The following is a 24,693-nucleotide window of genomic DNA, read 5'->3' on the forward strand; positions in this document are numbered from 1 at the left end:
CATAAACACACTCCTTGTGTAAAGCCTTCCCAGAAGAGTTGACGCTTTTATAACTGCAAAGGGTGGGCCAACTCCATATTAAACTCTACGGATTAAGAATGGGATGTCATTAAAGTTCAAGTGCATGTAAAGGCAGGAGTCCCACAATTTTTGGAAATATAGTGTATGTGCATACTCAGACTATTTATTTCCATCTGTGCTTGGTTTCATGAACTTATGTGCACAAAGGCTATGACTGGAAGTAATCCCAAGTGAAATAACAATTGCTTCATCTCTTTCATGGCAGTAATCCCTCCTCAGCTTCCTAAGGTTTTACACTGCTGACGCCGACTGTCTGGGATTAGAACTGAAGCACTATCAATGTTTAATACCTCTGAGCATCGCCTCCTTTGATTAAATCTCTATGGATGTATTAAAGGGTTCCATATATCCATGAGTATATGCATAAATAACATGAGTTTTAGGTTACACTTTATTTCAATTGTCTCATTAGAGTAGTTGTAGACTGTTAGCTGATAGGGTTCGGGTTTGTAGAATAAGTTGACATGTAGTTGCAAAGTTACTTATAGTCAATAGAATGTCTGTTAGGGAGCATCACAATAAAGTGTTAGCTGATATTAAGCAGTCTACTAATACTCTAATGACTGCTAGTTGACATGTAGTTGCAAAGTTACTTATTGTTAGTAGAATGTGGACCATCGAATAAAGTGTTACTGAGTTTGATTTCTTTTAATGATAAAAACTCCTGCCCAATAATGTAAGTATACTATACTGTTACTATGAATTTTAGTTACATTGTTTATTTGATTGATTTCATGTATTATTTATTAGTTCTGCAGTTACAATGTGCAAATGTATTTGTTTTATAGACTGAATTCTAATTGTATTTTTTACTCTGATTTTTATATATACAAGCTGAAATTTCTCACACTATAAACAACTGGTTTTGAAATCTCACCCAGCTTTCCTCCTAAAACTTGCATGATTTATCTGGAATCTTCAGAACGCGGGAGTTGTTTACACACAAAGCCCACGAAAGAGACCACAGTTCTCGGCACGTGACTTGGCCCTGACAAATAAAGTGTTGCTCCTTGTACCCAGAGTGTGAGTGCCTAGTAATCTCCCCCAATGCTGACTAAAGCAAACCAACCCAATCCGCTCAGGCAGGTATAGCACCTGCAGAAAGCACAGCTAGCTCTCTCCCCATATCCGTCTGTCTGGAGAATGGGTGAAAGGGATTTTAGCTATAACCCTGCCTAACCTGATTAGTTGGACAATACACATCCAGAGTACAAATACCATCTCCTCCCCACGGGCCACTGCTCTCTCTGTCCTCAAGCCTCAGACCTCACAAATTAGTTGAATCATCACTGCCAGGTATGAAATTCATAATGCATGTAGAATTAAAATGACCCGCTGTTGGGTGTTATGTGGGACATGAGTAATGTTGATTTTGTGTCACTGTTATGTAAGAATAATCTGTCACTGTGATATTGGAAAGCATTGATTAAGTCTGCAGGTTTAAAATATATGAAGAAAACTATTGTAAAGTATAGCTTGAAGGATTTTTTCTGTAGTAAAGTCTTCAAGTCAGTAAACTTTTCAAGTCAGTGATTTACATCAAATGATTGTTGCAGTTAGGTTTACATTGCATAATGGCTTGACATTAATGGATTGTTGTGTGTGTGTGTGTGTGTGTGTGTGTGTGTGTGTGTGTGTGTGTGTGTGTGTGTGTGTGTGTGTGTGTGTGTGTGTGTGTGTGTGTGTGTGTGTGTGTGTGTGTGTGTGTGTGTGTGTGTGTGTGTGTGTGTGTGTGTGTGTATACAAGTCTATAAACAACAATGAGCCCAAAACAGATCGTCTTCAAGAAAATATCCAAGGACAAGTCGGTAAGTTAAGTAAAACTTAATATAATTTTATATACTTTTTATGAATAGGATACAAAATGCTTCTTTTCAAATGGTCATTGAAAGAAGGTGTCTGAATATTATTTGTCAATTTCAGGATAAACTTATTATTAGCTGTTTTATTTTCAAATAATTTCCTGAAAAATGTAGAGTTTTGTAGTTTGATAAACTTATAGTTTACATAAAATAAAGAAGGAAAAAACATTTGTTTGATCTTTTTTTTACAGTAGCTTGAATAGTGAGATTAACAAATTTAGTCAGCATGGTAATTTTTGTGCAATTAGAAAACATAGAATGAGATTGTTCACCATATATGGTGTGCTCTATGTATGTGCCTTGATAAATGTTTATTGTGAATTAAATCTGTTCATCATATACCATGTCTCATCAGAAGACTTGGATTAAATTGATTAATATGGATTTCTTTTACGATGTCTTTTATGAAGTTTTAATTTTGGGGTGAACTATCATTTGAGGAAGGCCCTTCAGGGAGGTTAGCAAAGGGTACATGTGAAGTGGTATGTGAAGTTGTTGGACATGGGGTATTCACTTCATATCGTTCTTACTATATATAATTACAAGATTCCACATTGTAAAAAGCATTCACATCCTCACTAAACTTATTATAACTGTAAACTTTCTGAGAACTCCAAATTGCCATATCATAATTATGATGACGATTCTGACATGGCGTGAACACATTTACATTTATGATCATGTGATCCAGAGTGGCACGTCCTCCTTACTCATATTGAACATTGCAGTCATTTTTGACAAGATCCATTGGAATTCAACCAATTAAACCCAACAGCATTTGTCTGGCTCCTCTTCTCTGAATTTTGCTGTCACTATCCCATTCAAAATAAAGTGGCAGTGATAAATGACTTTGACATGGGTTTCCCACATGGACTCATATTAGTCAGTAATGCCTGGCATCCTTCAGAGTACTGACTTGAAGGGCTGTGCCCTGCAGTAGGGCATATGATGCTCACTTTTGATTGAAAACTGGTTCCTATGATGTCGGTTCCTAGAACACTAATTCAATGGTTTAAGTCAATCAAAATATTTTGTTTCAAATGTCATTTAGACCAAAATAATTTGATACTAGTCTTGATTAATAGAGTCAACTTCGATACAAGCAATCGACTCTATATGCTGTTGACTATCCATCCATCTATTCTCTAAACCACTTCCTATGTAAGTTTGCGGGATTGCTGGAAGCCCATCCCAGCTTCTCAGGCCACAGGCAAGAAAATACCCTGGATAGATGGACACTTTCACTCACAACTACAGACAATTCAGTGTCTCCATTTCATCTATCCTGCATGTTTATGGATTGTGGGAGAAACTGGAGCATCCAAAGGAAACCCAAGCCAACACATGAGCATGCAAACTCCACACAGAAAGGCTTCCTGACTCAGTCAGGAATTGAACAAGGAATCTTCTTGTTGGAGTTGACTATATATACAAACATATATGGCAACGTCATGGTGCTTTTGATTGGAAAATGTGTTTACTAATAATTCACAGGCTGCACATGCAGGTGTGATTGGATGTAGGTACATTTGGTTTCTTGTTCGATTGTATGGTTGTAGTTGATTCTAAATGACTGATAGAAAATCTGGGACAATAGGAATATGCAGAAATATTTTTAGCGGTAACACTTTACAAGAAGGTTTCATTTGTTAACATTAGTTAACTACTTTAGTTAACATTAACTAAGAATTAACATTAATTCTACATAATTCATTAATCTTATTTAATGTTAATTTCAACATCTACTAATGCTAATTATTTCAAATCAAATGTTGTATTTGTTAACATTAGTTAATGCATGGTGAACCAACATGAACAATCAATGGCAGTTGGATTTTTATTAACTAACATTAACAAAGATTAATAAATATTGTAACAAATATATTGCTCATTGTTAGTTTGTGTAAGTTATAGGCCTACATTAACTAATGTTAACAAATGAGACCTTATTGTAAAGTGTAACTGCAACTGGCTACGGCCACAGCAAAATATGATTTGTGGCTTTACAGAGGCATTGGGAAGTGTTTGTTGAACATGAATGTGAAATGAAAGGTTATTAGTCTGTTTATGCTAGATAAGTAGGCTACGTGGACCTGGAAAAAAACAACAACACACAAAAGAATTAATCATTTTCCTCTTTTAGGCTTATTAAGTAATATATGTTGTGTTTTTGAATCAGGTTGGTGTGTATATGGGAAGGAGAGACTTTGTTGACCGTGTGGACTCAGTGGATGCAGTGGGTGCGTGCAGAATCATTTTACTGTGATTTTAAGCACAGTTTTGTTACCAAGTTCCCTTTCGAGGGAACTCGCACTGCATCGGGACGACGCTTTGGGGATACTCCCTTAGCATCAGCGAATCTGAAACCAGAATGCCAACTAGGCCAATCCGATTGGCGTGCGTGATGACGTCATCGTGACGGCATACCCGGAAGTATAAAAGGGGGGCTGGAACGTAATGGCGGTAGTCATTGCTCTTCAGCAGGCGCTATCTGTTACTGTCTGTCTATTTACTGTTGTTTGTCAGTGAAAGTGTGTGAGAAAAAGTATGGAAAGTGTGAGAGTGAATGAATTCAAACAGTGTGTGCATCCGTGTCCCAGGTTCATGTCGGGCTCGGATACACACCTGCTTTGTGTGCACTGCCTGGGTGTCCAGCATCTCTCGAGGGAGCCGCTTGTGAGCACTGCGAGAAATTGACGCTCAGGGTGCTTCGCTCTCGGCTGGCTGCGTTTGATGAGGCCGGCCAGCCTCGTGAGCCCCGTGGTTCTGGACCCGCAGTCGCTGAGGCGGCTCGGCGTCGCAGATCATGGGGCTCACAGCGGGATTTGTCAGAGGGTTTCGGGACTGCTGCGGCACTTTCCCGATCCTCCTCTGACAGTTCCGAGGATCTTCCTCCCCGTGTGGAAGCCCGCTCTGCGGCTTCTTCCCCCGGGGTGGGAGGTCCGGTGCTTGTTCTCTCTGGTTCCGAGGAGCCGGAAGAGATAGGCACTGAGGCGGGGGATGAAGCAGGAATTGTTTCATCACTTCATCCACCCGCCCAAGAGGAGCTGGTGGAGGTGTTGACCCGGGCAGTGGCCAAATTAAATATAAGTTGGCCACAAGAGGCTCCGGAAATCCAGCTACCCAGCAGGCTGGATGACCGGTTCCTCTCACACCGGGTTCAAACACCTCGCCGGGGCCTGCCTTTTTTCCCGGATCTACACACCGAGGTGTGTAGATCATGGAAACGGCCCTATTCCTCGCGTGTGTCCAATCCTCCAGTGTTGGATTATTCCAATGTTCTGGGGGCACGCGAGGCGGGCTATGGGGCGATGCCTCGGGTGGAGGAGGCTCTCGCGAGCTATCTTTCACCCGATTCTGCATCGTCCCTCAAGGCTCCGGTTTTGCCCACCAAACCCTGTCGGGATACCTCATCTTTGGTGGGCAAAGCATATATGGCGGCTGGTCGGGCTGGTGGTTCCCTGCACACTCTATCAATTCTGCAGGCATACCAGGCCGACCTCCTTAAAGAGTTGGACGAGGGAGATGGTCCCTCTCCGGAGGACATTCTGGAACTGAGGAAGGCTGCAGATTTGTCTCTCCGCGTCACCAAGGAGACGGCCCGCGCTATCGGCCGCTCCATGGCTTCCATGGTGACCGTGGAGAGACATCTCTGGCTGAATCTGTCGGGGATAAAGGAGAAGGATAGATCTTTTCTCCTGGACTCCCCGATCTCGCCTTCTGGACTGTTTGGAGACGCGGTTAACACCGTCGTTTCCAGACACCAGGAGGCGAAGAAACAGTCAGCAGCCTTCCACCAGTATCTCCCTCGCCGCTCTAAACCTGGGAAGGCTGGCCCTAGCGGGCAGCCTCAGCCGTCATCCAGCTCCTCGCACCGAAAGGTGCAAAAGGAGAGCGTTGCTTCTAGAGCCCCTCCCCCGGGAGCCTGGCAACAGAGGCGGCGCTCTCAGCAGCAGCCTTCAGCTCCTAAAGGCGATCTTCGGAACGTCCTTCAGGCGCGGAAGGCTGCTGGGAAGAAGTCCTAGCCACGGCAGGGCTTCTAAGAGCGGTCCCCCCCGCGGAGAAACAACCGAGGTTGTTTCCTCCGCGGCGCTCTGGGGAAATCGATGTGGTAATCCCGCCGTCTATGACGCTTCGGGCCACATCGATTTCCCGCGAACGCATGCTGCACCAGCCGCCTCTGGAAAGACCTGCGGCTGGTCAGCTCGCGCGTCCGCACACGGAGAACCGTTCCCAACTACTTCCTGCCGGTCAGCCGCTTCAGGAGGTTGGGAACGGGAACCGTGTAACACCCGACGCCAGCCTCGAGAGGCTGGTTCCCTTAGTAGATTATTTCGGCGCATGGAAATGCCTTCCGAATATTTCTACGTGGGTCCTGCGTACTGTAGAAAAGGGGTACAAACTGCAGTTCGGTTTTCCTCCTCCACAATTCAGGGGGTTATACTGGACAGTAGTGAGACCCGAGCAGGTTCGGGTAATGGAACTAGAAGTAAAAACTCTTCTAGCGAAGGAAGCCATAGAGCGTGTTCCTCCGTTGGAAAGGGAGTCCGGGTTCTACAGCCGGTACTTTATAGTTCCCAAAAAGGATGGAGGGTTGCGTCCGATTATAGATCTGAGGGTTTTGAATCTGTCTCTGAGGAGCTTCAGGTTCAAAATGCTCACTATTCCCATGATCGTGAGTCAGATCCAGTCCAAGGACTGGTTCGTCACGATAGATCTAAAGGACGCATATTTCCATGTCTCCATCCTCCCATGTCACAGGAAGTACCTGAGGTTCGCTTTCGGGGGCGAAGCGTACCAATATCGAGTGCTTCCCTTTGGCCTAGCCCTCTCCCCACGCACGTTCACGAAGTGCATGGATGCAGCTCTGGCTCCAATGAGACTTCAGGGCATCCGTGTGCTGAATTATATCGACGACTGGCTCATACTGGCCCAGTCGTACGAGGTGGCGGTTCGGCATCGAGATGTCGTTCTGAACCACATGAAATGCTTGGGGCTGAGACTCAACACGAAAAAGAGCGTGTTGACGCCGTCCCGGAGGACTACGTTCCTCGGGGTCGTGTGGGACTCGACAACGATGCGGGCACGATTGTCTCCCGCGCGAGTCGAGACCATACAGGCGATGGTCTCAGGAATAAGGCTAGGCCACAACATCACTGTGAGGCACTTTCAGAGAGTGCTGGGTCACATGGCAGCAGCGTCCAACGTAATACCTTTTGGCCTGCTGTACATGAGACCCATCCAGTGGTGGTTGAAAACCAAGGGGTTTTCCCCCAGAGGGAATCCTTTCCGTATGATCAGGGTAACGCGCAATTGCTCTCGTTCCCTAGCCATATGGAAGAAACCTTGGTTTCGGTCCCAAGGGCCAGTGTTGGGAGCGTCTTGTTGCCGGAAATCCGTTTCAACAGACGCCTCCCTCACTGGCTGGGGCGCGGTCATGGACGGCCGCTTTGCGAGGGGCCCATGGGAGGGCCGTCATTCCTCCTGGCACATAAATTGCCTGGAGATGATGGCGGTCTACAAAGCTCTCAGGAGCTTTCTCCCGCACCTCCGCGGCCAGCATGTCCTGGTACGGACAGACAATACGTCTGTCGTAGCGTACATCAACCGCCAGGGGGGACTGAGGTCGCGCTTTCTGTACAGGATAGCACGCCGAGTCCTCCTGTGGACCCAAGGGAAACTGTTGTCCATCAGGGCAATGTATGTCCCGGGGGTCCAAAATCAGGGAGCAGACATCCTGTCGAGGCAGGGGCTGAGGCCCGGGGAGTGGCGACTCCACCCAGAGGTGGTGGAGGCCATATGCAAGAGGTTCGGCCCAGTGGAAGTGGATCTGTTTGCGTCTCGAGAGACGTCCCACTGTCCACTGTGGTTTTCCCTCACGCATCCAGCTCCGCTGGGGCTGGATGCCATGGTGCAGACGTGGCCGAGGCTGCGTCTGTACGCATTTCCCCCGATTGCTCTGCTCCCGGGAGTCCTGGAAAGGGTCCGTCGACAGGGGGTCAGTCTACTTCTGGTAGCACCCCGTTGGCCGACTCGAGTTTGGTTCTCGGATATCATAGCTCTGCTAGCAGGTCAGCCGTGGGAGATTCCTCTGAGGAGGGATCTCCTATCTCAGGCGGCGGGTACGATATTTTACCCCCGCCCGGAGATTTGGAACCTATGGGTCTGGCCCCTGAGGGGACCAGATACATAGAGGCTGGCCTATCGGCGGAGGTGATAGAGACCTTACTCAGCTCCAGGGCTCCGTCTACGAGGAGACTGTACAGCCTCAAGTGGAATGTATTTTCCACTTGGTGCAGAGAACGTGAGGTGGACCCAGTTAACTGCCCAGTGGCTTCAGTGCTGGAGTTCCTCCAAGATCGTTTTTCTGCAGGGCTTACCCCGTCCACACTCAAGGTGTACGTGGCTGCCATTGCGGCTTTCCACACTCCTCTGGGTGATGGGCCTCTGGGTAGGCACCAGCTGGTTGTACAATTCCTCCGTGGGGCTCGGAGGATGAGGCCTGCGGCTCGGACCAGAGTTCCAACCTGGGACCTGGCAGTGGTTCTCGAAGGATTGGCTGAGGCCCCCTTCGAACCATTGGAGTCGGCTGGACCAAAGGATCTGACCCTTAAGGTGGCTTTTCTCCTTGCCATTACCTCTCTCAGGAGAGTGGGAGATCTCCAGGCCTTGGCGGTAACGCCGACCTGCCTGGAGTTTGCCCCGGGAGGAGTAAAGGCCATCTTACACCCTAGGCCGGGCTACCTGCCTAAGGTGCCATCAAGGGTGGTCAGGTCATTGGTCCTGCAGGCATTTCATCCTCCGCCTCATGTGACGGCGGAAGAGGGGAGACTTCACCTACTCTGCCCGGTTAGGGCGCTCAGAGTTTATTTGGCGAAGTCTGCACAGTGGAGGAGATCACAACAACTGTTTGGTGTGTTTTGGCTCACCTAAGAAGGGATTGCCTGCGTCTACTCAGACAATCAGTAATTGGATTGTCCAGGCGATTACCATGGCCTATCAGGTGCGCAGTTTGCCTTCACCTGTGGCTGTGAGGGCTCATTCCACCAGAGGCATGGCCTCTTCGGTGGCCCTTCTTTCTGGGGTCCCCTTGCAGGATATCTGCGAGGCGGCCGGGTGGGCTACCCCACACACTTTTATCAGGTTTTATAGCCTGGATCTCCCTACAACGCCTGGTGCTAGGGTGCTCCGGTCCTAGCTGTGCCCGGTTTCCGGCTTCACACTAGGGCAGGCGCTACCCTTCGGTGTGGCCTAGTGGGTACTCGTTCCCCAAAGCGTTGTCCCGATGCAGTGCGAGTTCCCTCGAAAGGGAACTGCTCGGGTTATGTATATAACCCTTGTTCCCTGAGAAGGGGAACGAGCACTGCATCCCGACGCCACACCTTGGCGCGCCTGGAGCGCATGCTTCAGAGCAATTACTACCGCCATTACGTTCCAGCCCCCCTTTTATACTTCCGGGTATGCCGTCACGATGACGTCATCACGCACGCCAATCGGATTGGCCTAGTTGGCATTCTGGTTTCAGATTCACTGATGCTAAGGGAGTATCCCCAAAGCGTCGTCCCGATGCAGTGCTCGATCCCCTTCTCAGGGAACAAGGGTTATATACATAACCCGAGCAGTTTTCTTAAAACTTTCATTTACATTTACACTTTCCTTCTCTATCAGATGGTGTCCTTCTCGTTGACCCTCCACAGCTAAAGGGGAAAAAAGGTCAGTAAATTCATTCAAAGTTTACAAACTGAACAACAGACGATAAATCAGATGTTTTACAATGAGACGCGCTTTGTGATTCTGTCGCCCCCTAGCGTATGCCACCTTGTCCTGCGCGTTCCGATACGGCCGTGATGACGTGGACGTGGTGGGCATATCATTCAGACGAGAAATCTACATGTCTACTCGGCAAATCTACCCCCCACTGCAGGACAAAGAGCAGGGCATTCTCACCAAGGTTCAGGATAAACTACTGCGCAAACTGGGTGACAATGCCTACCCGTTTTTCTTTGAAGTAAGTATCTTCAAGGTGTTAGACCCTCCTTGAAAAAAAAAAAATTTAATAAAAGTGGTATAATGGTACTGAATCACATCACCTACCATGTACATGATATTTCAAGGTGCTTCAAAGACCATGGTACCATCATAGTCAAGTCAAGTCACCTTTATTTATACCGCGCTTAATACAATAGTAGGCTACATAGTTTCAAAGCATTACAGCTTTACAGTGATAACAGGAAAATGATTCAATGATGCAAACAGAGTTTAATTCGGCTGAACAGCAGCTCTAAAATAAATAGTGCCATTGTTCAGTGAAGTCAGTTCAGTTAAATTTAGTTTTGATTCAGTTTTAAAATCTATAAAGCAGTTCTGCAGAAAGCAATGATGTCATCGTCCAGCTCAGTTCAGTTCTAAAACAATAATAATATTGTTGAATATTAAGTGATAGTTCACCCAAAAATTTAAATTCTGTCATTATTTACTCACCCTCATGTCATTCCCCCGTAAGACTTTCGTTCATCTTCCAAACACAAATTAAGATCTTTTTGATGAAATCTGTCAGAGCTTCCCTCCATTGACAGCTATGCAATTGACACTTTGACGCTTCAAAAAGTTCAAAAAGAGATCGTAAAACTATGATCATTCTCGTGTGTTACGCAGCACGTTTGAGCTTCCGCAAGAACCAGTGAGATTCATTCTCGTGTATTACGCAGCACGTTTGGGTGCACGACATAAGGGTGAATAATTAATGACAGAATTTTCCTTTTTGGGTGAATTTTCCTTTTTGGATGAACTTCAAGTGTCCCCAACTAAGCAAGCCAGAGGCGACATTGGCAAGGAATTGTCTGCATTCAGTTGTAATAACGACCTGCATCCATTCTCTAAACTGTGTGTGCGTGGTGCCTAACCCACCATCTCTGGCTGTAGGATGCATAGACAGTACATTAATTGCAGGGCTAACATCCACAGACACAGACCTACATACATTTACACTCTCGCTCACACCTAGGGGAAATTTAGTATTGCCACCCAATACCCTAATAATGAAATTTGCGAGAATTTGTGTGTGTGCAATCTGTGCTATTTCATTTTGATATATAAAACAACGTGATTTTGTTTATTGAAGGACCTGATAAAGATTATTTCTCAATTCTGTTTGTTTAGTTCCCTGATAACTTGCCCTGCTCAGTAGGAATACAGCCAGGCCCAAAAGATGTTGGAAAGGTATCTGTCAAACATCAAACTATTCTGCTAAAATAGGAAGAACTTTTTGCTTTATGACATGATACCAAATATGACATCAGTTTTACTCTGACAATAATGGCCTCTGAGTAGTCATATCTATATTTTTCACAGTACTGTGCTGTGGACTTTGAGGTGAAAGCCTTCTGTGCTGAGAGCCAGGATGCAAAAGTTCGCAAACGGTTAGTCCAGCCTACAACTCTGTTCTTATTCTCTATTCGGGTGTTGTATTCAGGCCTACCATGATCTACTTGTACCTCTTTGATTATCCTGATTTGTTTCTGTGGAGCAATGTAGACCATTGTTTGGTATAAATCTCAACAATAATATGTCTTATTCCCCTCCACCACCATCAGGAGCTCAGTTCGTTTGATGATTCGCAAGGTCCAGTACGCCCCAGAGAAGCTAGGACCAGCTCCCTGTGTGCAGACCACCCGTGACTTTCTCATGTCTGACAAACCACTGCATATGGAGGCAAGCTTAGAGAAACAGGTGGATTTCAAACTAACATTTTCTTTGTTGTTAGCAATGTTTTATATTGCTTTTTAAATGAAGAATGATGTTTTATGGAATATAATGAAACCGTTTGGAATGTTGTACCATATTTTTAATAAATTATCTAATTAGACTTTTTACTTGTAGACTTACTATCATGGGGAACCCATCAATGTAAGCGTCAAAATCAGTAATGACTCCAACAAAAATGTGAGGAACATCGTTATTTCTGGTAAGAGCGAGTTTGAAAGCGTTGACATTGGTAGACAAGAGAACTAAAAGTGTTAAAGAGTGTTAATTTTGTTTCCCTAGCATGTTTCTACGTTGGCTGATCCACATGACTTTGATTTGGCAGACATTGTTTTCAAATATTAATCAAATTTAAAGCAACTGCTTCCCTGCCTTTTTTCTAAGAAATAATATTTTTAGATGATTAAAGATTATACCGAACTACTTAAGGTTTTCTTTTCAAAAGTTTTATTCTTTTAATGATATCAGCAATGATATCACTGTTGTCCCACCCTGATATTTTTGCCCCAGTTCATAACATGTCAATAGAGTTACATATGTATGCGTGTTTTTAAAAAAAATTAATTAATAGATTATCTGCATTATCTTATTGACCCAGGCAAATTCATTGACAAAATGTAGATATTTGTATACACAGGCAGTCATACGTCAAGTAGACTGATGTAAATATATATATATATATATATATATATATATATATATATATATATATATATATATATATATATATATATATATATATATATATATATATATATATATATATAAAACACACACTTGTGATTGTTTGCCTTTTAGTGGAACAAATTGCCAATGTGGTGCTGTACTCCAATGACAGCTATAATGAGACAGTGGGCACAGAGGACTCTGGGTAATCGTTTTATTCAGATATTTAGATGTAATCCAATAATACAATAAATGTTAATCTGATTAAAGATTGCTATTTGGTGCAGGGACTCTGTTGATTCAGGTGCCAAACTGGACAAAGTTTACACCTTGCTTCCCCTACTGGCCAATAACAGACAAAGGCGAGGCATCGCACTGGATGGAAAATTGAAGCATGAAGACACCAATCTAGCCTCTTCAAGCATGTGAGTCCTCATCTGAAGATAATGAGAGCTGCTTTAGTTTATTGGGCTTTGTGCACATTAAAGGTTTTATATGTACTTAGAAAAAACATTAATAAATACATTCTAAATGTTTACTATGTTTAAATCCTCTATTGTAGCATCAAAGAGGGCGTCCTGAAGGAAGTTCTGGGGATCATGGTGTCTTACAGAATTGTAGTGAAGCTTATTGTTGGAGGGTTAGTATCCCACAGCACAATATACTACTACAGTACCATAAAACCACACATGCTTAATGCGCGTTTCACATATACCCTAATGTTTTCTGTTCTTCTCCTTGATAGGATTATGGGAAGCAGGTAAATATTACATTTATTCAATCTTGGAGTCAGAGTATTCTATATCAATTAAGCTTTTATGTGTGTGCATATGTAATGGAGTCCAAAAATCTGTAACAAGAGGGAGCTGAATAGATGGCAGGCAAGGTATTTATTAAAACGTACAACAAAACATACTCGGTTACTCACGTAACCTCGGTTCCCTGAGAGAGGGAATGAGTATTGCATATGGGAAAAGCTCCTTTTCTTGAGAATATGAAGCAAAATTTATTCTATAAAGTATCTATGTAAAACGCAGTGCAGCTGCACAGCAGATATAACAGAGCGAGCTACGCGCTGATTGGCTGTGAAATGACCTGTGCCCTGAAGGGAGTGGAAAGCACTTTAGGAATATAACCATGTCTTGGCTTGAGGACGACCCTGGAGTCGTTAGGCCCAAACTCAAGACAAGAAACACTCGCAGAGAGTGTGTGTAAATTACCCATTCGCTTGACTGAGGCCAGTGCCAGCAGAAAAGCGGTTTTGAGTGAGAGGATTTATGCTCACAGACTGAAGCGGTTCGAATGGGGAGCCCTTCATAGCTTCTAATACTGTGGAAAGGTCCCATATAGGAACTGAGGGGGGGCGAGGCGGGTTCAGCCTACTGGACCCTTTAAGGCCGATTCCGCTGAGGATGCTCGCTTTTCCCCAGTGATTGTCCTGAGACCAGAACGTGATATGCTGCTATGGCGGCAACATATACCTTGAGCATGGAAGGGGAACAACCCGCGTCCGTTAGCTCTTGAAGGAAGGCGAGCACTTCTGCCACTTCGCACGAGTGTGGATCGAGGTTTCGTGCTGTACAGCAGTTAGAGAATAGCGACCATTTCAGTGCATAGAGCCGCCTGGTTGCGGGGGCTCTAGCTTAAGAAATAGTATTCAAAACCCTTTCAGGGAGGTTCCGTTGATGGGCCATACATGAAGGGCCCACAATTCGGGACGGGGATGCCAGATTTTCCCTCTCGCCTGCGTGACGAGGTCTCTCCTCAGCGGAATCAGCCATGGGGCTGTGTCTGACAACTGAGTCAGTTCAGAGAACCCTACTTGGTTTTTCTACAGCGGGGCTATTAATAGCACTGTGGATTTGGTTTCCCTGATCTTTTTGATGGCCTGTGGCAACATCGCGATCAGAGGAAAGGCATACAGAGGGTGTCTGGGCCAAACGAGGGCCAGCGCATCCTTGCGTTTGGATAAAAATATTGGGCAGTGAGCATTGTCTTCTGAGGTGAAAAGATCTACTTTCGCTTTGCCGAAGGTGCTCCAAATCAACTGAATTGTTTGCGGGTGCAGGGAACATTCCCCTGGGGGAATGTCGCCTCTGGATAACATATCCGGACCCTGATTCAGGATACCTGGCACATGAGCAGCTCTCAGAGAGCTCAGGTTGCGCTCTGCCCATAAAAGGAGATGTTTCTCCATGGAGTGTAGAGCGTCTGATTTCAGACCGCCCTGGCGATTTATATAGGATACCACTGAGATGTTGTACATTCGGACCAAGACGTGGTGACCCTTTATGTATGGAAGGAAATCTCTCAGCAATAGAATAACTGCTCTCATCTCTAGACAGTTTATGTGCAGTAATTTCTCTGATTCTGCCCATTGGCCAGAGACTGGCTTGCCTTCGTGTAGGGCGCCCCAACCTAGGTTGGACGCATCTGTCAAGACCACTTTCCGTTTCGTTATCATACCCATAATCACACCTGTCTGGTACCAGGTAGTCGCCTTCCAAGGAGACAGAGCTTTGACACAGCTGTGGTTCACTTTGATGCGAAACTGGCCTGATCGCCATTCATGAGCCAGACCGCGGGAATTCAACCAGCGTTGAAGGAGGCGCATGTGCAATAGACCCAGTTTGAGTACTGCTGATGCCGAGGCGATAAGGCCTAGCATCCTCTGAAAACGCTTGAGAGGAATGCAAGCACTAGCTTTGAACATAAGCTGCACTCTCATGTGTATTGAGTCTGACTGTCCCCAGGAAAGAAATATTCTGGGTGGGAGACATTGAGCTCTTGGCGGTATTGATCCTGAGACCCAAACATTCTAGATGGTTGAAGAGCCAGGACCTGTGGGTTATCAACTGTGTCTCTGATTGGGCTATGACAAGCCAATCGTCGAGGTAGTTGAGTATATGCATCCCTCTCAGCCTCAGTGGGGCTAGTGCTGTGTCCATGCACTTCGTAAAAGTGCGAGGTGCCAGGGATAACCCGAATGGCAGGACTGTGTACTGATAAGCCTGACCCTCAAAGGCGAATCTCAAGAATGGCCAGTGACGGGGTGCTATCTGAATGTGAAAGTAAGCATCTTTCAGGTCAACTGTGAAAAACCAATCCGCTGGGCGAATGTGCATGAGGATTTGTTTCACCATCAGCATCTTGAACGAGCACGTCATGAGCACTTTGTTCAGATGTCTGAGATCTAGGATGGGCCTGAGCCCACCATCCTTTTCAGGACAAGGAAGTAGCGACTGTAAAAGCCTGACTCGCTTAGCGTCGGGTGCATGGTTTCCACCGCTCCCTTCTCTAACAGTTTCGACACCTCGGCGCGAAGCACGTGACTCACGTTGCTTCTCACCGAGGTCTCGACCACGGCGCGAAAGCGCGGGGGTCTGCGAGCGAACTGTAGCGAGTAACCTTGTTTTATTATGTTCAACACCCAATTATGATATAGCGGGAATGGCCTGCCAGGCCTGGGCTCTTGAAGCCAGGGGTTGAATTAGATTCAGGGACGGGCCACTTAGTAATAGGGACCCGGGAACCCGGTTGCTTTGTGCTTGTAACACTGTGGGGATAGTGTTTATGTTTGCCGGCGCGCACTGTATAGTGGACAGGTGCGTTAAGGCGGCATTTGTGTGCAGGCGAGTGCGTTAATGGGCTCGTTGGCTGCGGAAATGAAGTCGCCAGTCACCTGATTGCAGGGAGAGTGTTCTCGGGGGTCCGGCCGAGGCGGGACCAAACCACCTTCTCTTTCTTCTCATGGCTAGGATGGCTTTGGTGGCTCAGGGTTCAACACAGCTTTGGGTCAAGGTCCCGACGCTCAGGCTACCTGTTTTGGCTCGCTGAGCGTGAGCGCTGCCGTGTCCTGGATGCTGAGCGAGCGAGGCTGTGAGGTCGGCGGCACCGCCTTAGCAGGCTGAGGGGGCGGCGCTTTAGCTTGACGGCCAGAGGAAGAGCTGGAGCGTTTCGGCAGAAAGTGTCTCATGGCTTGTGACGCTTTCTGTGCCTCCGTAAAACGCTCGGCGAAACCAACTACTGCCGGATCGAACAGAACAGTGGCGGAGATGGGAGCATCCAGGAAGGAGGCTTTGTCAGACTCCTTCATTTCTGTGAGGTTCAGCCAAAGGTGACACTCCAAAATGGTCAGGTTGGCCATGATCCTCCCGATAGCCTGCGCGGTGGATTTGGTAGCTTGCAGGGCTAAATCAGTTGCGCTGCGCAGGTCCCTCAGAGTCTCAGAATCAGGAACAGACTCATCCAGAAAGCGGAAGAGTTTGGCCTGGAAAACTTGAAGGACGGCCATGATGTGGAGCGCCAAAGCAGCTCGGCCGGCGGGGCATATGCTCGACCGGCGAGAGCTGATGTGGTGCGGCAAGGTTTCGAGGGGTGTTGCGCCCTGGCCTGCCATCCTTTGGAGGAGGGCGGGCAGAGGTGCGCAGCGACAGCCTCTTCAAGGGGAGGAAAGCTTTCGTAGCCTTTTTCCTTCACGGCGTCAACAGTCCAGAGCGCTTGGGAAAAGGAGGATTTGGCACGGGCTGAATAAGGCGACATCCACGACTTCATCAGCTCGTCGTGTACCTCCGGGAAGAAGGGAGCGGGCTTCTGAGGGGAGGTATAGGCGACGGCTCTGCAGGAACCACTCGTCCAGCCTACTTTGTGTTGGCTCCTGGGGTTGGGACCACTCGAGCCCGAGGTCTCCCACGGCCCTGGTGAGCATAAGCACCAGCTCTGAGTCGACGCTGGTTTTGGCACTCGTGGCGGCCTGCGTCTAATTGGAGGGCTCCGACAGATGATGTGGCGTCACCACCGAAGAGAGGGCCTCTGCACAAGGCGCAGGAAGGGCGAGGCATTTGTAACAACGCTCGGCTCTTTTTGAAAGTGGGCTTGCAGCGGCAACACATACACAAATAGACAGCAGAATAAAGGATGGCGGATAAAGGATCACACCGGATGGCGCAGCTGGAACAGCAGGCGGCTGAAGGCGGAGACCAGGCGGGAATCCGGCGTCCTCAGGACTGCAGGGAAGTTCCGCTGGTTGCGTTTCGACGGCAGTTGCTCAATTCCGAAGATCAGGGAAGGTATCGCTGAAGGAGATTAAATCTGAATCGTATGGCTGAACACTGTCTTTTATAGCCTCAGTATGCTAATTCTAGTGACCTTTTTTAGCGGGATTATATAGCGACCCTTATTGGTTCTTTCTCTCAGCCGCCTCGCCATAGGTTCCTGCAGTTGCCGCAGCACAGCCAATCAGTGCGTAACTCGCTCTGTTGTATCTGCTGTGCAGTTGCACTGCGTTTTATATAGTTACTTTATAGAATAAAAGTTTTGCTTCATATTCTCGAGAAAAGTAGCTTTTTCCATACGCAATACGAGAGAGACCTCTCGAAAGGAAACAATAAACACACGAAAAGGAAACCATGGAACTGAAACATTGACTGACCAAACAGCACAAGGGCTATATATACACAGGGGCTAACTAGCTTAAAGGTGCAGTGTATAGTATTTATGAGGATCTATTGAGAGAAATGCAATATAATAGCCTATACATAACTATGATTTCAGTGGTGTATAAAGACTGTTTTAGTAGGTACTTCATTTTAACTTACTTCGTGACCATTAAAAAACTATGATATATATATATATATATATATATATATATATATATATATATATATATATATATATATATATATATATATATATATATACATATATATATATATATATATATATATATATATATGTATATATATATATATATATATATATATATATATATATATATAGTATGAATTAATTTGGATGTACTACATTCACCCTGTTGTTACTGTCATGTGATCTGTCAAAATGTCACTGTCAAGATATCACTGAACATTTATTTAACCATAGCAAAAGTAAATTTCTTACTTGCAGTAATTTTTCATCTCTGTTTTTTGTGTTGAATTTAATATAAGACAAATATGATATTATTGTAATCTTATATCTGTTATTTAGGAGTTGATGTAGTTCTTTAATGCTGATCTTACCAGCAGAAGACACGAGCCGGGGTTAAATCTCAGTTGTGCAGGAGGGCCATGTTGTCACACTGCGTTACAATGAGCCCCTATTAGAACTGTGATATTATATTCTATACTTTTATTAATTCTATTGAGAAACCATGAAAAAAATGTGAAAAAAGACTGTGAGTCAATGTTCAGAAATGCTTAATTATTATTATTATTTTGAACTATGCTGTATAGCTGTGTTTTGAAGTGTGTTTGTTGTCAAACTCAAAATTTGGTTATTTTTAATGATTCAAAAATTGCATTATTTTTATTTGATAAAAAAGTTAATAATTGTATTTTATTGACAAAATATTTTAGTTTGTCTTGGATATTTTTTTGATTATATCAGATAACATTTTAAGCTACCATAAGTTCATGTTACATTGTGCAGGGCATGTTGTCACATTTCACTTCCATTCTTTCGGGGTAAATCAAGAAAAAAGTATACACTGTATTAATGAAACAAAACCACATAATTGTACCAGACGTGTGCAATTAATGTGGGAAAAAAATTTATACTCTGAACCCCAAATGCATATACACACACTGAGAAAGTTAAAAAGCGTTAGGTTGTGCCCCGCTCTCCCCTACGGTTTTTCAGATACTAAATACCATATATAGGGAAGTAATCAATTTCAGTGGCAGTGAGCGAACATATGACAAATTCTGAGGTTCAAAATACACTAATCTAAAGGATTATTAGGAACACCATACTAATACTGTGTTTGACCTCCTTTCGCCTTCAGAACTGCCTCAATTCTACATGGCATTGATTCAACAAGGTGCTGAAAGCATTCTTTAGAAATGTTGGCCCATATTGATAGGATAGCATCTTGCAGTTGATGGAGATTTGTGGGATGCACATCCAGGGCACGAAGCTCCCGTTCCACCACATCCCAAAGATGCTCTATTGGGTTGAGATCTGGTGACTGTGGGGGCCATTTTAGTACAGTGAACTCATTGTCATGTTCAAGAAACCAATTTGAAATGATTCGAGCTTTGTGACATGGTGCATTATCCTGCTGGAAGTAGCCATCAGAGGATGGGTACATGGTGGTCATAAAGGGATGGACATGGTCAGAAACAATTCTCAGGTAGGCCGTGGCATTTAAACGATGCCCAATTGGCACTAAGGGGCCTAAAGTGTGCCAAGAAAACATCCCCCACACCATTACACCACCACCACCAGCCTGCACAGTGGTAACAAGGCATGATGGATCCATGTTCTCATTCTGTTTACGCCAAATTCTGACTCTACTATCTGAATGTCTCAACAGAAATCGAGACTCATCAGACCAGGCAACATTTTTCCAGTCTTCAACTGTCCAATTTTAGTGAGCTTGTGTAAATTGTAGCCTCTTTTTCCTATTTGTAGTGGAGATGAGTGGTACCCGGTGGGGTCTTCTGCTGTTGTAGCCCATCCGCCTCAAGGTTGTGCGTGTTGTGGCTTCACAAATGCTTTGCTGCATACCTCGGTTGTAACGAGTGGTTATTTCAGTCAAAGTTGCTCTTCTATCAGCTTGAATCAGTCGGCCCATTCTCCTCTGACCTCTAGCATCAACAAGGCATTTTCGCCCACAGGACTCCCGCATACTGGATGTTTGTCCCTTTTCACACCATTCTTTGTAAACCCTAGAAATGGTTGTGCGTGAAAATCCCAGTAACTGAGCAGATTGTGAAATACTCAGACCGGCCCGTCTGGCACCAACAACCATGCCACGCTCAAAATTGCTTAAATCACCTTTCTTTCCCATTCTGACATTCAGTTTAGAGTTCAGGAGATTGTCTTGACCAGGACCACACCCTAAATGCATTGAAGCAACTGCCATGTGATTTGTTGATTAGATAATTGCATTAATGAGAAATTGAACTGGTGTTCCTAATAAACCTTTAGGAGAGTGTATATCTGATGGTCACACTTTATATTAGCTGTCTTTAACTACTATGTACTTACATCAAAGAATGTGTGTTCATTTTGTATTGTAAAACACTTTTGCAGCTATTGAGGTGGGATTTAGTGGTTTAGTGGTATGGGTAGGTTTAAGGGCGGGTTAAGGTTTTAGGGAAGGGTCAACAGTGTAATTATTACAGTTGTAATTACATGCAGGTATTTTTTAAAAACATTAGTACAATGTAAAAACATGTATGTACACAATAAGTACATTGTATCAAATTATTAATTTAAATGTTAGAACATAGTAGTTAAAGACACCTAATATAAAGTGAGACCAACGTTTTTGCTAGCTGTCTCAGACTTTTGGACTATATTGAGATCCCTTTTTATATAAGCTTTGTGTTTTGACATATCAGTGAGGTTGGAGTGGAGCTCCCTTTCCAGCTTATGCACCCGAAGCCTGACACAGGTAGTATTACATAAAAACATGCATGAGTCTCCTTACGTATGTTCTTTTATCTGTCTCTTAAATATTTTCTGGTTCACATACAATCATGTATAAAGCAACTCTTTAAAATTTTTGTTTCTCTTTATTGCCCTTTTGAAGTGAAAGAAAGGTCAGTCATGATTTTAATAGTTTACTCTGCATGTTCAAGAATTGAGATTCAACATTACATTATCTTTTTTATTCTAATATTAACTCATTTTTTATGTTCCTTCAATAATATGTGTGTAATGTATTTGCTTCTTGTTCTTGTGTGGCTGTTTATAGCGAACTGGAGGATGAAGTGGTTTTTGAGGAGTTTAAGCGTACCTACTTGAAAGGCATGGCCGAGCATGAGGATGAGGGAAATGTATCACCTGCCGAGAATTGAGGAATGCATATAGAAGTCAACCAGTGTTGAGGGTTGAAGCATTCCTCATTACAGTAGGACATATTTAAAGCTGTTCAAAATAGACAATCATATAGAGAGCATTACTTCAATAGAGCACTCTGATAAAGCTATTGTCAATTTGAACAAATTCCAAATCTAGTTCTCTAGACTAAAGACTATCTGTACCATTCTGTGACCATTCTTCAGCTGCCTGACATTACGGTGTATATCTTTAGTAATTTGGAAGAAACTGCTGTGCTGGAATTTGGTGACTACACAAGAATCGTTTATAAAATATAAAGCTACATAAAGTCCATGTTGTGTTTTTAGTTGTAACACACTTTGTGATATAAAGCAACATTCTTTATTGTAAGTAAATGTATTGTTATAAAATATTGTATTACTGTACTGTAGCTAGATGTTCAGCTTATGAAAGCATGATAAAGATGGTAAATTATATCGTACAAACACCACAAAGGTTTGGACATAAAAAGTTCTTGATCTTTTTTTATTTATAAAATAATATTCAAACAGATTCAATTTCTGTCTGGATCTTTGTTCCAAGTGTATCCATATGATTTTCAACAGGCAAGGTGCAAGGACAAATGTATTTTATCAATATTTATTGAAAACAGATAAAGTTCAAAACAGTCAATACAGACCAAAATGACTGAATAAATAATACTTTTTTATATTAATCTCAATAACGATATCTAATATCACAATTTCTCAGATAAAGTTGATTGTCAACTGATTGTTCTAAATAAAATCACAAATATCTTTATTTTCTCTATGCACAATGATCAAGGAGAAATCTGTAAATATCTTATTTGAACAGCATTATAAGAAAAGTTAATTAAAAATATGCATCTTATCATGCTTGCATGCTTGCTTACAAAACAATTTGAGTATGTTTTGCTGTTATTTCAGCAGACATAATTCAACATTATTAGCATTGCATGAGCAGGTCAACAAGAGATAGTTTACACTTGTACAAAAGGAAATACATTTTTTTCTGCAATGATTGAAATCGTGAGGTAGCGCAGGCAATGCCCCCATATAAACCACATATTTGAATGAAAATATAATGTCCACCAATACTGCACAATTGTAGTTTCTATTTAATATAGTGTGATGTGTGCATTACTTTAATATGTAGAAGACGCTTACCTTTCAAAAGCTTTACTTAAGGACTACTTACTTACTTAATGTGACTGTCAAAATGTTTATTATTATTACTCCTACTATATTCAATTTACCAAATATGCTAGGGAGGTATTTGGGCTTAGGGCACATCAATACTGGACATCTGGGGCAAGAGTGGTAGTAGGTTCCTCTAATTCACCCCAGCTGTATGTTCTGCTTATAGGATCTGGTAAATCACGTGACATTGGCATATCACAGCTGTCTGGGTAGAGCAGGAAGCCAGAGAAGGTACTGCTGCACTCACTATTGGAATACATGCCATTGGAATCGACATCTCTCACCTGTAGCCAAACTTCATCGCCCATGATAAGATGCAGGACCACCTGTTGAGAAGTTGTTCCAAGATCTATTGACCCTGTACTTTTGACGATAGGTTTGAAGTTGTGGAAAAGCCCCACTTTGAGCAGTTTACTGAAGACAACCAAGTGGTAGTTAATGACATAGGTACCATTGACGGGAGCCCTGTAGATGCCTCTAAAGGGGTCAAAATTAAATTCTCTGTTGTAAAAAACATTAGTGAAAGGAACTGGCAAATTTGCCTGTGGGTAACTGCTGCTTAGTGCTGCTAAAAAAGCAGACTGAATTGGTAGGGAGTAAGGGCCAGGAGCACCCATTACCCCAGGATCCCCTTTTTGCCCCTTGTCTCCATTTACCCCTGCTGCTCCTTGTTGGCCAGTATCCCCTTTGCTACCTTTTAGTCCTGGAATTCCAATCATTCCATTTGCACCGACTACCCCATCCTTGCAGTGACACTCGCCCGTTTCTCCATAATCTCCTTTTTGGCCATTTACGCCTGGAGCTCCATGTGGACCATCATCCCCCAAACCCCCTTTCTGGCCCTTCGACCCTGGACTTCCTCCCAACCCTGGAGGTCCTCTTCCCCCTGTGATACCAGGTTGGCCAAGTTCTCCTGGAGGTCCCTGGTTTGCGTAACAAATTGCTGTACACTGTCCTGACTCACCAAGTGAGCCCTGCTGTCCTGGATTTCCATCCACACCGCTGTCCCCTTTATCACCTGCATGGGACAAAATGTTTAGCAAGTTGGTGATCTTAATGTTTTTTTACACTTTGTTCAAATTGCTAAAAATGTTAACTAACTTACCCTTGGGGCCTCTCTGTCCTTTGAGTCCTTTAAAGCCAAATGGACCCAGATCTCCTTTAAAGCCAATATCCCCCATTTGGCCTTTCGGAAGGAAAAATTAATAATTTGTTAACATTCCAGTATGTTTTGTACTCAATCACCAAGATCACTCTCTGAGGCAGATACCTAACTCTATATGAAGTAAACTGTTATCAGTAACAGTTGGTTTAATGAGTCTTTAGAATAGAAGTAAAGTGACTGTATTTACCCTTTGGTCCCCGATGACCATTAAACCCTGGGCAACCTTGAAATCCTGGCAAGCCTCTTATTCCTGGACTACCGGGAAGACCTAAGACAAAGAAATAAAAGAAAATCGACTCTGCAATTACTGCTGTATTATACATATACAATGGGGGTGTCTAAGAATTGGTTCAAATTAATAACCTGGCAGTCCCCTGTCTCCTTTGTCCCCCTTTGGACCACTGGGGCCCCCTTTACAATGTGAGCAAACACAGAACCAGGGTGTTTGATCTGCAGGTGGAGGCACTGGTGCATCAAGCAGCATGTCACAGTACGAAAGGTCGGGTTTTTGTCCCGTAGGCACTGTGCGAGATCCTTGAGTTGTGTTCCCAGACGGAGGTTTCGGTAGAATGGGATACCTATCAGGCGGGATTGGTAACATGGGTAAAGAGTATCCATTTAACGAGTCGCCGTATTGCATCATCTGACCTCTGGCTATAGGATTTCCTCCTTTTGCTATAGGGTAATTATCATAGGCAAATATAGGGAAGTGGTTGTTAACTGCAGCAGAGTCGTCAAAGTAGTCATCAGGAGGAATAGGGCTATCAGGAGAGCCAGGGGGTGGAGGTACAAGGAACCCCCTTCGGTCGATAGTCATACCAGATGAGAGGGCTAATGAGACCAAGACTCCTGTAATTATTCTTATCATCTGAGGGAAAAAAGGGATGAAGGGAACAGGAAATAAACACTAAAGAGACATCGCATCTGAGCAGCTGTTACTCTTGAAAGCATATCCAGGCATAAGCAATGTGGAAAAAATGTGATGCTAGATATTCATAATAATCTATTGATCCATTTAGATCCTTGGGTGTAAAATTATTATTGTCAAATTATTATTTTTTTATTTATTTTATATTTTAATTTATATTAATACATAATCGAGAATGCCAATCACACCTTTTGTCTATCAAACTAACAGCACTTCTATAAT

The 24,693-nt window shown here is 43.9% G+C and overlaps 1 protein-coding gene across 2 annotated transcripts; it reads left to right on the forward strand.

The window, feature by feature from the left end:
- The first annotated feature begins 1,258 nt into the window (after positions 1–1,258).
- On the forward strand, positions 1,259–23,845 carry saga (S-antigen; retina and pineal gland (arrestin) a). Of its 2 annotated transcripts, none has more exons than XR_013816699.1 (14): positions 1,259–1,377; positions 1,829–1,889; positions 4,123–4,183; positions 9,612–9,656; positions 9,752–9,951; positions 11,103–11,162; positions 11,295–11,362; positions 11,537–11,672; positions 11,823–11,907; positions 12,504–12,576; positions 12,659–12,796; positions 12,934–13,015; positions 20,696–20,772; positions 21,073–23,770. XR_013816699.1 is itself a non-coding variant. In XM_079819432.1 (14 exons), exons 2-14 carry the CDS (start codon positions 1,842–1,844, stop codon positions 22,552–22,554), a joined length of 1,017 nt encoding a protein of 338 aa, XP_079675558.1. In that variant the 5' UTR covers positions 1,259–1,377; positions 1,829–1,841; the 3' UTR covers positions 22,555–23,845. The 2 variants fall into 2 exon arrangements, 1 of the variants encoding a protein (XP_079675558.1); XM_079819432.1 differs by lacking the exon at positions 20,696–20,772 and adding an exon at positions 13,117–13,131 and having other exon boundaries at positions 12,934–13,011; positions 22,545–23,845.
- Positions 23,846–24,693: the final 848 nt, after the last annotated feature.

Source organism: Gobio gobio, assembly GCF_949357685.1.
Source record: "Gobio gobio genome assembly, chromosome: 6".
Lineage (NCBI taxonomy): Eukaryota > Metazoa > Chordata > Actinopteri > Cypriniformes > Gobionidae > Gobio > Gobio gobio.

Bases quoted from the DNA above. Each gene is read 5' to 3' on its own strand.
- saga (XM_079819432.1), top strand. From the start codon at position 1,842: ATGAGCCCAAAACAGATCGTCTTCAAGAAAATATCCAAGGACAAGTCG. The intron at 4,184-9,611 runs GTGCGTGCAGAA...CTTCTCTATCAG, and splicing joins GGACTCAGTGGATGCAGTGG to ATGGTGTCCTTCTCGTTGAC. The intron at 9,657-9,751 runs GTCAGTAAATTC...GTCGCCCCCTAG, and splicing joins ACAGCTAAAGGGGAAAAAAG to CGTATGCCACCTTGTCCTGC.